The sequence below is a fragment of the Festucalex cinctus genome, chromosome 8 (assembly GCF_051991245.1).
Source record: "Festucalex cinctus isolate MCC-2025b chromosome 8, RoL_Fcin_1.0, whole genome shotgun sequence".
Lineage (NCBI taxonomy): Eukaryota > Metazoa > Chordata > Actinopteri > Syngnathiformes > Syngnathidae > Festucalex > Festucalex cinctus.
Genome location: NC_135418.1, coordinates 17,116,857 through 17,133,325, shown reverse-complemented (window position 1 = coordinate 17,133,325; position 16,469 = coordinate 17,116,857). Strand labels below are relative to the sequence as shown.

The 16,469-nt window shown below is 39.0% G+C and overlaps 1 protein-coding gene and 2 long non-coding RNA genes across 3 annotated transcripts; 1 reads left to right on the top strand and 2 right to left on the bottom strand.

The window, feature by feature from the left end:
* Window positions 1-2,791: 2,791 nt before the first annotated feature.
* Window positions 2,792-4,490, top strand: LOC144024271 (uncharacterized). The gene is made up of 3 exons (XR_013284721.1): window positions 2,792-3,190; window positions 3,558-3,644; window positions 3,723-4,490. It is a non-coding gene; the product is annotated as an uncharacterized LOC144024271 (long non-coding RNA).
* LOC144024270 (uncharacterized) lies at window positions 4,422-5,693 on the bottom strand. Its single transcript, XR_013284719.1, has 3 exons — window positions 5,486-5,693; window positions 4,817-5,047; window positions 4,422-4,546 (listed from the first exon to the last, which is right to left on the bottom strand). It is a non-coding gene; the product is annotated as an uncharacterized LOC144024270 (long non-coding RNA).
* Window positions 5,694-6,386: 693 nt separating this feature from the next.
* Window positions 6,387-15,686, bottom strand: pmela (premelanosome protein a). The gene is made up of 12 exons (XM_077530441.1): window positions 15,506-15,686; window positions 13,519-13,614; window positions 13,297-13,443; window positions 12,786-12,920; window positions 12,511-12,672; window positions 12,143-12,427; window positions 10,345-11,028; window positions 9,253-9,399; window positions 9,053-9,155; window positions 8,564-8,769; window positions 8,394-8,484; window positions 6,387-6,835 (listed from the first exon to the last, which is right to left on the bottom strand). Exons 1-12 carry the CDS (start codon window positions 15,564-15,566, stop codon window positions 6,691-6,693), a joined length of 2,262 nt encoding a protein of 753 aa, XP_077386567.1. The 5' UTR covers window positions 15,567-15,686; the 3' UTR covers window positions 6,387-6,690.
* Between the last annotated feature and the right edge of the window lie 783 nt (window positions 15,687-16,469).

The window sequence follows — 16,469 nt, the reverse complement described above, 5'->3', positions numbered from 1 at the left end:
CTCCTCACGACCATCCCTTCCCTTCTCATGAGTCAGGTTCTCTTTGTCAGTAGGCACTGTCCATTTTAATTCTTTCAACCATATTCCGCACATGATTTCATTCTGTCTCCCACTTGTAATATCTATTACATTTGTATCAGCGTGCTCTCATGCTGATGGGATAGTTTGAATTCAGTCTTGTTTCTTTCATTTTTTTTTACATCCACTTATCTCCCTCCCTCTAGTTCTCTTTCCACTGCCTCTCCTTTTACAGTAATTCAATACTTAATTGACATCCTGGGCGTCTGTGGCACCGCCATGACTCGGCAGTTATTCAATAGCTTTTATGCTTTCCATTCAATAATCCACACTAGCCAAATATATCAGTGGAATTGAACAAGAGTCACTTATGAAGATAATCACAGCATAGAGTTGTAAACATTTTTATTACAACTAATGAAGTTGAAACAGCATTGCATATTTTGTAGTTCTTATTGCAAATCACTGTAAACAGATTTTTCATCCCAGATTTGAACACAATGTGAAAAGTTGACTATACTAACTATACTATACTATACTATACTATACTATACTATACTATACTGTCTTTTTAATGCTAACATGAGAATGCACTTGCGTGTGTATTCCAGATATTATTGATCCTTTGACTTTCTGGTTGGGTTAATGGGTTTGTGCTGAGATGTGGCTTCATCATGCAGTGATGGATGCGTGCGTGCGTGTATGTGTGTGTGCGTGCGTGTGGGTGTGTGTATGTGTGTGTGTGTTCTCTACAGTAATTTTAATTGGGCTGTCACCCAAGACTAAAGTTGACATCATTCTGAGCATGCTCAGTGATGACTGGGTGTGGCATGGCAGGATCAGCTCTGCTTTATACACTATAACATTTTAGAATAAACTTAATCGAAAATGTATTCATCTGTTCCTGTTCTAATATCAGTGTTGGGTTTCCTCTGGAGTATCTTCACAAAAATAACTGTATCCTATTTCCCTTCTTCTCCACCATTTGACTGGCAAAACATTTTATTTTCCCCCCATCTCATCCTGCATGCCTTTTGCTACCACCAAGGTCTGGCATTGTGTGTTATAAATGGCCCATGTCTATCTTTGGTTTCTGAAATCTAATCAACTAAACCAGCACTGTAGTCTCTAGCGTTCTTTTCCCCCAATATCCTTACTCTCTCTGCTCACAGCACATTTAGTTTAAATTTAAATTTACATACATTTAATTTAATTTAATTTGTATTTTTAACTGCATAAGTGCACATACAGCCTTTTTTGAATGTGGTATCAGATTTTGGTGTGGCAGGAGCCAACACCACTCATTAAAAAAACAGCACATTTAATGTTATTTTTGCGGGGGAGCTGTAGCAGGAACATAACCCCTTACCAGATGTTGCCATTAGGGATTGATCCTCCTGCTTCCCAGAGACACCCCAGAGGAACCATAAATCCAATCATCGACAGGATCGGGCTTCAATGTCTGGTTCCATTTCCACTCGCAGTATGTGTGTCAGGTTTCATATCTTAATGGGTATCTAGATATCAGCAACTTGGGGATATAACAAAGGTATTGGCTTAGAGGGCTTATAAAGCAACATGTAGCCTATGGATGTCATGGTAAATGCACAGAGCTTTAAATTAGATAACAGCTTGAAATAGGGCATAATTTGTTAATCTGGTTTTGGCGGACATGCCATACAAATCATGGTACTGTACCTCTCTGATATTGATTGAATCTTTGTGGCATGACCGAGGAAGCATTTGCCTCCTCTGCAGGTTTATCCAAGCTGATGTTGTTGTCTGGGCTGTGAAAAGTGATCACCAAAGTAGGGTGGTCGCATAGCCAGACGTAGTTAAATATGGAAACCAAGAGGCTAACCATCAACCAGGGATGATCAATGCTGTAATGCAGTACTGGAAGATATGGAGCACATTTGAAAAAATGAATAAATAAAAACGTAAGCCACGACAGCGAAGGAGGTCATTGTGTACCTTCTACAAGGTGCCTTCTGATGACAGATGCTTCACAATTACATTCAAATCAATAAAATCAGACATGAGGACAAAGCGCAACATCCTTATTAGCAAACGGACCAATGCAATTTGCTCACAATGTTATAAAGGGCATCATCTATTATCAGTATTTGTTCCTGTCATATGGCCTCCTTAATTAGTTTTTTTTTTCCTACTGTGACGTCATCCTTACTTCCAGTGCAGCAGTGTGTCATGTGACAAGCATGTTACTAGCATGCAGACCTTTGAGAATGCCTGCTGATACATGCGTCCCAAGGTGTTGAGGATCACTACATTTTGCTCATGGTCATGCATATTTTATGAGGGTCTTTTCTGGAGATAGACAGTGATCTCCAACTACAGGGCTATGGACCGCTTCTGGTCGATATTTGAACGCACAAAGAGACTAAAATAATCTATTTTAGTGATCATCACAGTGTAAAAGAAGTTTTATTTTGAAAATTAGGCACATTCACTCATGCATCCGTATCATCAACTTATATATGACTGGACTTACAATGTCGCTTACTTGCCGTCGGGAGAACTGAAGCCATCTTGCATTGCCACTCATGAGGTGTGCTTACTTTGAATTGTCGATATAAACAAGAATTTCGTTCTTTGAGAAGCTCTCATTATTCCATGCTGGGATTCAAGCGTAAAATCCATAACATTTTTCTGTGATGACAGTGGGGAAAAAAAAATCACAGAAGTTGCCAGTAACAGTGGCAACGTAAAATGGCTGCCTGGTGGCTTCAGCTACAATAGGTCGCTTGCACATCGTAATGCATCATGGGAGTTTTTCCTTCGGGCGCCATATTGGGTGTCCGCCGGTTCACAAGGTACACTCGCGAGTTACACGGTAGAGCTTATCAACCTGATGTAATTTTCGCAGTATTTTCACGATTTACCGAAAGATCAAAAACAACGATACAGGCAGAAGGTGTCTCTGTGTGGCGGGATTGATCCTAATTACGTCCTGACCAAGGGTGATTTTTTTTTTGACGGAGAAAGCTTGCTGGCCAAATGTGACATCTCTGGACATCTTTCCCTACCTCGTGTTGACAACATGCTCCATAACACGCCAACAAATCCCTGGAGGCTTACAATTATTTTGTAAGCGGGTGGATACAGAGTGTAAACTTTAACATCGCATCAGAAGAAACGGTTGCTGTTGCACGTAAGTAAACCACATGGTGTTGGTAATTCTGCACACAAAAATGTTGATTTGTTCTCAGGCTTCCTGTTATCATTGTGTTTACATGCACAGCTGGGTTTACCTGATGTGGTTTTTCTAATCATTTTATAACAGGCAAATATGGCAGAGCGTATAAGAATAAAAAGTAACTGCACAGCCTCCCCGTGGCTTAATTACATTTAATGCTACCCTTTCACTAGTTACATGTTACTTAATCAACTTATTCTAAATGGTTAAGGTTAACCACTCTCAGAGGACGTATTTTTAGTTTCAGTTTCCAGCACAATAAAACGTGTTCATGGTAACTACTGAGCATACTGACAGCTTTTCTTATGATCTCACGGTTAAGGAGGCTGTCACAACACCCAATTTCTGTCTGGTGCCGGATGGCAACAATTCCCATCACTTGTCACGACAACACCAATAGTATTACCAGGTATGTATGGCTTTACTTTTTGTAGTTTATTTAATTCTATGTTTCATATTTTCATTACAATGTTTGTAATATTTTCAGATTCAGGCACAGATGAGTTTAACTGGACGGACTTCTGCGACTTTTTGGTGTGGACAAAGTGTGATTGAGCAAGTCCACCCAGATCGCTCGTTTTGGCCAGAGTTTTTTTTTCCCCAAAATCCCCTCCTTACCTGAACTGCTCGGGAGAGCATTTACTAGATCAGCAGTGGACTTCCAGTGTTCCTGCTCAGCCGCTGTCACCTACCACTTGCTCATGTACTTCAAAGATGCGGAATAAAGTAGTTTTTTGTGCTGCAGCAGATTGTAAAATCAAATGATATCACTTGAAGTGTGCCAATCTAGACTGCCAAAAGGACAGTGGTTTTGTGACAAGTGTGAAACAAGGATTATTGGGAAAACTGTAACACAGTACTGGTACTTGTCTTACATTAAACAAATTTAAAAGAGAGCAACTTTTTCCTCTGTACATAGCATAATGAAAGTCATTGCGTACCCCATCAACATTACATCATACCGTCATCAGGATGGCAGGCACCTGTGCTAAAATAAACTACATTAATTAACAGTTCAATTTTTAACCCTGAAATTACTACATCTAATCATTATTCACTTCATTTTTTTGTGCTTTTAGAAATAATAGAGATTTATGCCATTACTTTAAGAGGGACCATATTGCACATTGAGTCAAATCCTGTCATTTGTATTATGTATAGCTTTGTAAACAAACCAACAATAGAATTTGTATAAACGCTGCCTTTATTAGCGCCAAACAAACAGTCGCATGTTGTCCTCCTCCAATGCTTTGATGCTCGCCTTCGTTTCCATCATGTCATTGGCAATCAAGTCGGTGTGGCATGAGATCCCTCAATAAAAAAATAAATAAAAAAAAAATAAAAAAATACGGTACCAGTAATAGGTTTAATATAGTAAAGTAGTATAGTTTTTTTGTCAGTGTAAAAGAAATGTACACATTTTGTTGCATTTTTTAATGTATGAACATTGCTACAGGCAAATACTTATTTCTATAAACACTTCCAAATGTCTCTAAAATATAAGGTGAGTGTACACACACAAACAAACATACATTCACTCATGCATACAATATATCATGTAATGAATTCTGAGTGGCATACCAGAGTCAATGATGTCAGCAGTACTTGAGGGTACAGGTTACTGGAGCCATCTGGCTGCATAACTGCAACAATCTCTGCCACTTCGAGTCGTCTTTTCTTTGCTTGTCTCTCCTGTGCACGTTCATATCTTGGCACCGACTGGGCTGAGACATAGATGTTGTAACTTGGGACCCAACTTTAATGTTGGAGCCCAGTCGGGATGATTGGACAGAAAAACGGGCGCAGGGCGACCTGTTAAAATAAACAAATATATAAACAAATAAAATATGGAAAGACTGGTTATTTTACCGCAGTAGGGTGGCCGTGAATAAGTTCTTTAGCATGATGTGTAGGCTACCGGGGGTCTGTTTTCTTGCATCACCCCCGGGGGTCTGTTTTCTTGCATCAGCCCCTTCTGTCTCTTTTTTCCAAGTTTACATTTTGCCACCAAAAAACATGTTATCGGCATTAAGAGCCCAAGACTAATCAATCCAATTTCAGCAGTAAACACTTTGCACTGGCACTACTTGGGTGAAAATGTTCGATGTTAGCTTTCGGCTAACGTCCGCTAGCCAGCTTGTACTACCGAACTTGCTTGCTCATGAATCCAAAACATAAGCAACTTGCCCATATATGGGCGGTCGAAACGTTATTAATCCTCATGCATTAAATAAAGGTAAACAAGCTTACCGCTCACAAAGTGATCGCTGCACACACGAGCCCAAAGTAACGACTTCCCTCCGGAGTCCGCACTCCTCTGTCTCCAGGCCCTGGTTCCTAATTATTTTCGGAATTCGGAAAAAAGACCGACCATTTTCCCCCTTGGCTTTGTTCGAACAGCCAACGATGCAGCAACAATGTACCATTTTAAACGCAGAAAACAAACGTGATAGATACGTGTTAGACCAGGGGTGTCAAACTCTTGTTAGCTCATGGGCCGCATGGAGGAAAATATATTACCAAGTGGGCCGCATCAGTAAAATAACGGTATATAACTTCAAAACAATTGCCGTCATTTATACGCAGATTTTCGTGAACCAGTCCTAAATGACGGTGCTTAACTGTAATCATACTGTTCCAAAAAATTACACAAATGTAAATGGAAGGTAGCAAAACAATATATATATATAAATTGTTCCCAGAATGCATTGCATTGCGTGGCGCAGTTAATGACGTTATAAGGACGCTAATCCTTGTCATGTCTTATTTTTGCTACCAGTAATTGAATTTGTGTCATGTTTAACACGTTTAAAAAATATATATATAATATAAAATAATGAAATTCATAACGATTCATCTGTGGACTGCTTGTGAACGTACAAATTTATTATGTTTTAATTGTGGACGGCTGATTAATTAGTCCGACATTACAATTTTATTTTATTTTTTTACTTTGCAAAATCATCTCGCGGGCCACATTAAGACCCTTTCCGGGCCTGATCCGGCCCGCGGGCCTTATGTTTGACATCCCTGTGTTAGACCGAATCGCTACGTAAATGGAGGCCACCCAGCATGGCGACTACGAGAAATCCGAGGCGGAAGTGACGACATGTGCAAGCGACCTATTGTTAGTCCATCAAAAGAGAGAGAGTTAAAATGATAAAATCCCATTTTATTCATGTTACAACATCAGTTCTTTTGGGAAATGGGACAATTGATTACATTTGGAAGCAAATAAGCAATCTTGATTTTCCAATTTAGGTTATATAATAAAGCCAAAAATAATGACCAGTTTATATAAATATTGCAAGTCAAAATAAATATTCCAGACAAGAAAATTGTTGAGCTTTTTTCATCTTCATAATGGGGTTGGCTCTCTTGTTTATTTCAAGGTGATCACAGAGTATATAGGTAAATATGTCATTCAGACATGTAATGCATTAAGATGTTTTTATTCACACAACCCTCCCCTGAAGCAGTGGGCGACTCTCTCCAGGCGACTGTCGCATCAGCATGTTCCACAACAGCAAAGGCACTGACGTTACTGCTGAACTGCCGCCATTGTTGTCTTCGCTCAGGGGCTGGTACTGCTTGAAGCGTCTGGTGGAAGCCAAATAAAGATGAGCGGTAATGAGATTTCACCTTACGGATGAGAACACTGCTTTAATGAAGACCTGCATAGATCCGGTTCAATTTAGAGGATTAGATGGACGTCAAATATCATTAACAATTTAAAAGCATCATTGCCCCTTACAAGCAGGTTTATAACCTTTCTGCCCAGGATATGTTACCCTCTTTGTGTGAAACATAGTTTTTGTTTTGTTATGATGGGTAGACATTCCACCAAGACTGTTTCAATTAAATTAGAATGAGAATTTATGTTTTTTTATGACACCCATTCATCCATTTTCTAAGTTGCTTATTTTGTTAATGGTACTAAGAGGCCGACACCGTGAATTAATTGCCTGTCAATTTTAGGGCGAATGGGGAATTGAGTTGGAATCGAGCCAGCCAGCTGCGTGAACTTCAAATGGCCTTGTTTATGACCCGATGAAATAAATAACTACTTATCTTGTTCAATGTTGGCAGAAGGCCCTGAACATTATATTGCATAAGGAATCCAGCTGCAATAAAGTTCACGATGTGAACCACTACACTACCCTTGGCCCCATTTATAACATGAAATATATGCACAGGAAAAGATAATCGATGGATGGATTGTTATGTCTTTGGCTCCAAGGTAAATCTTGTAAATTTCAAAAGCTTCTGACTTCCAGATCTCGACTGTAGGACATGATAAAAACTCCACAAATATTAAATTCCAAAGTAAATTTTGCAGTAAATGGTGAAATTATTTAGTTTGTTAATGAAAGTAACACGTGTTATAATATCTTAAGTGTTACACAAACACTGACAACAGCGAGAATGCGATGACAATATTTTCATAATCTAATTCAATAATTGTAACTATAAATTAAAAAGATTTCAAATTGCCTTAAAATGCAAGAAGTCACGTCTTTCACAAATGTAATAAAATACTTTTAAATTCATGTGAACAGTAAATTTCAAGATAAAAGTAAGATACAAAAAAAAATCATCCTTTAAAATTCTATTTTCTTAAGAATTTATGGGAAAAAGAGATCTATAAAATAATCGATTCATGGTTTTATGAATCAATATCGGGCTTGAAAAGGAAAAATTATTCAATATCGATTTTTTTTTTTTTTTTTTTTTTTTTTTTTTTTTTTTTACCCAGACCTACTCGACTGCTCCATCATTAACGTCACAAGTTGAGTACAAAGTGCAGTTTAACTGGATGGAATTTTCTTTCTTTTGATATTTTTCTTGACAAGAAGATAGAATAGGCCATTTTGCGCCATTGTGGGATGGAATGCATCCGACTCCCAGACAATTGAAGCGGCTCCCCTCATTCCCACTAAAATCAGGGCGGTGGAAGCGTACACTGTGGAATCTGAACTGGACTCGCTGGGGTCCAAAACATTAGATAGGTGCGCGCAAAGCAGCCGTGGACTCGGTCCGGCACGAAAATTATGATGTGCCCCCTTTCTCCAAAAATAGGGCCATAAATCTTGGTGAAAATATTGAATCTATCTTTTTTTAAATTTCATTTTAATACCCCCAAAATCTGTTGGCTTACCTATACATCAAACCGACACAGCACACCACGCAGGCAAGAACCATCACACCCAGGATTATGGCAGCAGTTCCAGCTGGGGAGCCACCAGAGGCTGTGACGGGAAGCAAATTACACAAATGAGTAAACAATTAAATCAATGAGTGACTTTAATGAGTGTTTCATTTGCGCACCTACTGCCACGCTGACACGAGCACTTGCCATAGCGAGACTGACATCATTGGTCAGGGAGACATTGAGGCAGAAAATGCCAGATTCGTTGAAGAACTGGCGAAGGACCATTTGGCAGTCAGGAGAGGGCGTGGCCGCGCTGCAGACAGTTTCCACTGGGGTGATACAGTCAGCATCCGAAACGACTGTGCAGACCTCACTTGGTAAACTACGGGAAAGATCATAAGGTTCGGAAAATATCAACAATGTGCTGTATCAGACTTCTTGAAGTTTTGCTATGACAGAGATGTCAAAATAAAATGTATTTATTTATTTATTTATTTATTTATTTATTTATTTATTTATTTATTTATTTTGCTGTTGTATATATCTATCCACAGTTAAATGAATAATAAATTCTGGCCCACTCTGAACAGCAGCTCATCATAGACACTATGGAACTTCAGTGATAGAATTAAACATACCATCTTTTAATGCATATAATCCCTCACCTTCCTTGACAACTAACTGTGACATCCACAGCATTCTGAACCAGCTCAGTGGCCAGTGACACAACATTGGACATCTGCACTATCTCGACACTTTCAATACCCTCTGCGAAAAAAAAAGAATAAAAAAAAAAAAGAGCATCACGCATCATTTCAATTGAGTTACACAGAAGCGTATACTCCTTATGGGTGTCACGTCTTACGGACGACGTCGACAGCGGTGGCAAGGGAGCCGTAACGGTAGACCATGCAGTCGGCAGAAACTTCTGGTGCTTGTCTTTTGACAACAACAAGGGCAACTTGTGCTGGATCTGCTTCCACCTCAGTTTGGACTTCTCCTTCATCACCAGCTGAAACCAAAGTTGAACAGTGGAGATTTTGCATTGAGACTGTTCGTAGTCTGTCTTGTTAAGTACATTTTCTTTGGAAGAAATTAGAATTCAAAAACAGGGTATACAGATTGAAGATGCATTACAGGCTGGATTTTTTTCCTATTATGGTTACAGTAGCCTATATTATTATATCCATCCATCCATCCTTCCATCCATTTTCGGAATCGCTTGTGCGTGGCTTTAGGGCACCAATGAACAACTTCTACCTAGAAAACAAGCGGCCACTCAAATGTGACACAACCCCCTGCATACATGCAGTTAGACACCCCATGAATTCACTTATTCGTTAATTTTGTTTTCAATATTATAATTTTTTCTTTGGCAACCAACCCAAAGCATTTGACAGTTTATCACCACGTATTCAAGTTTTTTTTGTTTTTTGTTTTTGGGGGGGGGGTTAAAAAACTAGTATATAAATATATATTTTTATTTTTATGCATAATACAGTTAAGCTGCCAAAATCTGCACATAATTGTACAAATTATAAATACTTAATAAAGATATATATTTTTAAGTTTTTATATTAAAACAATAATTTTATTATATATATTTTTTTAATTTAAAATGTGGTATTTATATATTTTTAATTTTAAAAAAATATCTATTTATATTTTTTAACATATATGTAAATCTGCATATAATTGATGTCCATTATAAATATGTTTTAAAAATGTTTAAAAAATATATAAATATATGTATTTTTTATCATATTAATAGGCATCAATTATATGCTTTCTTTGCAGGCCTACTGTATTAAACTACTGGATTAAAAACACACCAGATTGTAAAAGAAAATACTGTAGTTTTACAGCGTGTAGACTAGCTAAGTGCTTTTAGTAAGTATTTTAGAAATATTAAAAAAGAAAAAGTCACTTTTGTGGTATATTAGTATTTTTAACACACCTTCTGGAGCTGCTGTCGCAACAGCAACATCGTTGTCAGTCTCAGTAATTTCTGCCTCAGCATCAGCTGCGTCTGCTCCTTCTTCAGTGGTGCTCTCAGTGGCAGCCGGGACTACAACATTATCAGCGGCGGCTTCTGTTTCAGTTTGGACCACCTCTGTAGCATCCTCAGCAGCAGCAGCCACCACCACAGCTTCTTCTTCCGCTGCTACTGTAACATCTACTGCAGTTTCTTCTCCCTCTGCGACTGGGGCGACGGTAGCACCTGCGTCAACCATGGGCACATTCTCTGCAGCTTCATCCACAGCAACGGTCTCAACCTCTGCTGTGTCTGTTGCAACCTCGCCGGCAGCAGCATCTTCAGCAGCAACGTCAACTTCTGGGGCGGGAGCAGCAGTGGCTGCTGGATCTTGCTCTGCCGGAACAATGGCCGCGTCAATCGGCGCAGGTGCTGCTGAGACAGCTGCTACTTCTTCCGCTCCTCCATCAATTCCGGCCTCGGTGTCATCTGTGTTGGTTGCGGCTTCGGCCGGTTGCACTGAGGCCTCGACTGGAGTGGCGTCAGGGACTGGCTCATCAGCTGCTGCTGCTGCTGGGTCAGTGTCAGGAGCAGGTACATCTGCTTCTGCTGGGTCAGCCGCTGGGGTCACAACTACAGCCGGTACAGCAGGGGCAACAGGAGCTCCTGAGAGAAAAGTGCAGTTCAATTCAGTCATGACATTTGAAAAAGTAGGTAAAAAAAAAAAAAATCTTGACAATATATGTTCTATGCAGCCCCACTAGTCTAAATATGGCATTCTGGTTAATATTGCGTTGGTGGAATACGAGTTAAGCAGCAAACTCGAACAGTTATTATCACTATCAGAAGGCGGCCATTTTGCCACTTGCTGTCGACTGAAGATGACATCACAGTTGCTCAGGGCTCAGGCAACGACCAATCATAGCTCATCTGTTTTCTGAAGCTGAACTTTGATTGGTTGTTACCTGAGATCTGAGCAACTGTGATGTAATTTTCCCTCGACAAATGGCAAAATGGCCGCCCCCTGAATTGGATAAAAACAGCTTTATTTTGCTTCTTAACTCTTACTGCACAAATGTAGTATTAATCAGAATGTCATGTTTAGACTAGTGAGGTCACATATAACATATTATTGTCAAGAAATGTTTAAGGTTGACTTCTACTTTAAGCCAGCAAGAGACAGCCATCTGCCGCCAAGTCATAAACATACCAATGGTTCTCAAATACCCCTCAAGTACCCCATCCAGCCTGTTTTCCATGTCTTCCACAGCAACACAGGTGTTTCAAACGATTAGTTAATCACCAAGCTTGCATGAAGCCTGATAACAATCCTCAGGTGTGTTAGCTGAGAGAGACATGGAAAACAGGCGGGATAGGGGTGCTCGAGGGCCGGGGTATCAGAAACAGTGGTATAGTACATAAATATTGTGTTTTACAACCATTACTTAACCATATTTTTCGACCAATGGATGAACTAGTGAAGCATGTGTGCGCACACCTTGCCGGGTTTATTCACTTGAATTCATATTAATGAGAACTGGCTCATAGCAGGTGGATGCATATAGCTCGCTAAAAATCAGGAAATGCCTGTGTGCAGTGGAGTTCCTTGCCGCATCTCTTAAAGAAACACCTACATTTGTCGGCCAATCAGAAGACAGTGACGTCATGCATGGCCTTCCATGGTTTTCTTTATAGAACCAGGTTCTCGGGAACAGTTCCATTGTAATGTTCTTGAAAAAGTGTAATCGAAAAGCATTGACCTCCACAAGGAAAATCTTACCAGCAGAGGGGTTGACGCAACCATTGGGGATGCTCGCCATCAGCACCACTTGTGGTTTGAAGGTCCCGGCTGTGAGGTACGTGTGGGTAACAGTGCGCTCCCTGGAGATGAGCGTTCCGGTGCTGTCTCCAAAGTCCCAGCTGAAGCTGATATCGGCACTACTCAAGTACTGGCTGGGATCATGAAGATTGACATTGAAAGCAATGGCACGGCTCTGGATGAAGTTTGAGTCGTCTTGGTTTATGTCATTGACTTGAGCCAGGGATACAGTGAAGGGAACTTGGTCTGACGATGGCGAGATATAGTACAGATGTTATAATGAGACATAAGATAACATAAGGAAGCGTCAACATGGTTTGATGTGTCACCTGTGATGGTGAAGATAGTGGAGGCGTAGCCAAGAGGGATGAACTTGTTTTTTCCGCGGCAGTGATAGATGACAACTTCCATGCTGTACGAGCCCAGGGAGACCTCATCTGTTGATATGGTGAGTGAAGAGGATGGTCCGTCTGCCACCTGCCAGTACTTTCCTGAAACATGTCATCATAAATATTCACTATATATATTTCCTCTCTAACCCAATCTAATTGTCTCCTTTACCCCAAATGAATATCACATCAGTCTATCACGACAATAGTCTTACCCCATGTCTTCCAAACATACACGTAGCGGGGCTTCCTGTCCTGTGTCCTGGTAAAAGGCGTGCCATCAGGGAAAACCCCAGTCAACTCCCTGCTTTGGTCTGGATACACAACCTGGCCTGCCTGATACTGTTGACCTGCAAGGTTCACCATGTTACTTACCACATTTAGCTACTTTGTATACACAGGAGGGGCAGAATATCAAAAACATAATTGTAATCCATACAAACTCAACAACAACAACAATAATAATAATGATAATAATAATAATAATAATAATAATAACAACAACAACAACAATAATAATAATAGTAATAATAATAATAATAATAATAATAATAATTATTATTATTATTATTATTATTATCTCAGAATCACTGAAACTGAACAATATTATTTTGTGTTGTATCTCTTTATATTGAACGACATTTTGAGATGATTAGTTGTTTGTTGTTGTAGTATGTATACTAATAAAACAGCTCTACTTCAGGATCTCACAATTGATGGACTTACCATCAATGGTGCAGTTACGAGCCCAGACCACCGGCCCATCGGCGAGCACGGTTTGGTTTGGAGGGAAAACCAGATTAATACTAAAGGTTGATTTTGCTCCAATCAGAGTGGGAGCATCATTCTTCAGATCAAATGTGACCGCACCACCTGAAGAAGACAAGAATGATAACTTAACATGGTTTATGTTGTCACAACTTGTCAGAGAGAATGAACTGTCCTCACCAGACCAACAATTTCTGAATCTTGGGTCTCCGTCTTTCCACACGGGATACATGCGAGAGTTCCATGAGCGGTAACGGGTAAACTGACTTCGAGACACTGGAAGAAATGATGGATCATTGACTTGATTAAAAGCAATCAGTTAAAATGTCAAAACATTGCAATATACTTACAAGGGGAAGTCAACCATAAACATTTCTTGACAATAATATGTTATAAGTGACCTCACTAGTTTAAACATTCTGATTAATTTTGCATTTGTGGAATATGAGTTATGCAGCAAAATCCAGCCGTTTTTATTCATCTCATGGGGCAGACATTTTGCTACTTCCTGTCGACTGAAGATGACATCACAGTTTCTTAGAGCTCAAACAATGACCAGTCACAGTTCACCTATTTCTGAAGCTGAGCTGTGATTGGTTGTTTCCTGAGACCTGAGCAACTGTGATGTCATTTTCACTCGACAGCAAGTGACAAAATGGCCGCCTTGTGATATTGATAAAAATGGCCGGATTTTGCTGCTTAACTCATATTCCACTAATGCAATATTAACCAGAATACCTTATGTAGACTAGTGGGGCTGTATAGATCGTATTGTTGTCAAGAAATGCTTTTTAGTTCACCCTTTAAACCGAAACCTTGGAACTCCAAAAATCGACACTTTTCTGGAGACCCCAAAAACGGCATGTTTGTTCAACCATGGTCATTACATCATCAAAGAGAGCAAGCCATTTTCAACACTTTAGATTAGAAAATAATTTGTAAAAAAATAATAAAACAAAATAAAATAGAATTAAATAAATAAATAAATAAATAAATAAATAAATAAATAAATAAATACAAATAATTATAAACTCCCATACATGTGGTCTGACCAAAAGAATGGATTTTGGGAGAAAATTAAAAAATAAAATAATATATATATACACTGTTGTATTATGAGGGTTTCGCCCAGACACCAGCAATATGTAGATGCTGTGTAACTTCACGCACACCTTTTATATTTGACGACAAAAAGGTACTACAGTATAGGTAACCACCATTTTCAAACCAGATATGGATGGTAAATGGTCTGCTTTTTATATAGCTATAGTATCTATAATTATTTGAGCCCATATACCTGCCTATCGAGGCCATAGAGAACAAAAAGTTGAGGAGAGCGGGGGTTTCAGGCAGTGCAAATCACACGATCTGCAATCCCCCTCAAGCCTTTTCATGTGACCATCAGCTGAGCAGCAACATCAGTAATCTTCCCTCCAGGAATGAGGGATCCTACACCCTTGCGTTTGTGCGTCTGTGTGTGTATGTGTGCGAATGTGTGTATTTGGCTTACAGTTTGACAAATTGTGGTTGATGGACCTCCAGATAATGAGTGTAATGTTACATTTACACAGTGATGGAACCATAGCCGTGAATATGTTATATTTTGAGAATTACTGGATATGTTGTAGAAAGTGTGCTACATGTAAATACACTTAAGTCAAAAATAAAACACTAGCATTCAATACTGATGTTATCGCTGATGATGATAACCTGTAAGTATTCTAAGTAATAAAAATATCGTTGTATTGTATACCAATTTTGCACTTCATGAATCAAACTTTTTTTCCTCATTTTTAATATACTTATTTTCTTGATAAAAAATAGGACCGAATAGTGGGTGTTTTGATTAAAAAAATTCATTTATATCTATCTTATGCGGCCATCTAGCTATATACAGTAGCTACCCGTGTTTTCATGTTTTGGTTGTCCCACTGTGAAACAAGGTGTGAAATGTTAAATTTCTTCCCTTAATTTGTTATCCAAACAAATATAATTAAGTCAAGCCACATGCTTGAAATCAAAAGAAGCACCACGTGTTTGGAATTATATTAGTCATGGTAATTAGCAACACTTGCTTGTTTATTTATTTATTTTTTAACTTCAGAATATGCACTTACGAAAGAAGAAACTACGAATGCCCAAATTTGACCAAAATGAATGATCTTACTTTGTGCAGTGGTCGATGTCAAGGCCAGAGCCATCATCAGCAGTAACACGGGAGTCTTCATCCTTGGGTTGTGTCTCCCGTCCCAGAACCCCCAGACTTCACCAACTGCTCTTGCACCCAAACGCAACGCCCACAGAGGCTTTGGAAAAAGTTCCTCTCACTCTTTTTAAGACGCTGCTGAACCTGAATTAACAAACATACTTCTACCCTCTGACATCATTGCTGGTCTGTAAACAGGCACCGCCCCCCTTTTACACAACTCAAGAAGTCATCTTTATATTCTTTTGTTCTTATTTGAAGTGTAATCACCACATTATTACAGAATTTGGTGCGTTTTAACTTACACATCAATTTGGGTTTGGTTTACGTCGTAGGGCAGAATTGAAGAAAGACATTAATTTATTCTATGAAATTTACAGTGCAGTTGGAAAGGATTTTTCAGTGCAATGTTCCAGACCTCAAAATGTTTGATTTACATGGCCGACCCATCCATCCATTCGCTGTACCAAGCAGATCATGCAAACAAATTTGATGATGCTGTTCTGCCATCCCCAATGTGCCCACCCGGAAAATAACAAGACTAACCGTTTTATATTAAGCGTACAATGGCCCTTAACCTGAATTATTAGACGCAAGTAGAACATTTAGGTGCACACAAGAATCACAAAGCGACTTGCAAAGTAAGTATTCATAATTTCACTCATTTTTACTATACACTAATTTTCTCTATGTTAACAGTGATAAATGTGTATAGTGTGTAGCAGAAGTTTGCCAGCACCAAAAAATATATTCAAAAAGGTAAAAAAAAGAAATCTGCAAATTTATTGGTCACATGCGACAGCGTATGAGAAAAGTTTGAAAATTAGAAAAAAAATAAGACAAGATTTAAATATGGCAATATTTAAAGTCATCATGATGAGATTTAAAGTCGTCAGAGTAAGACTTTAAGTTGCCATGACGACTT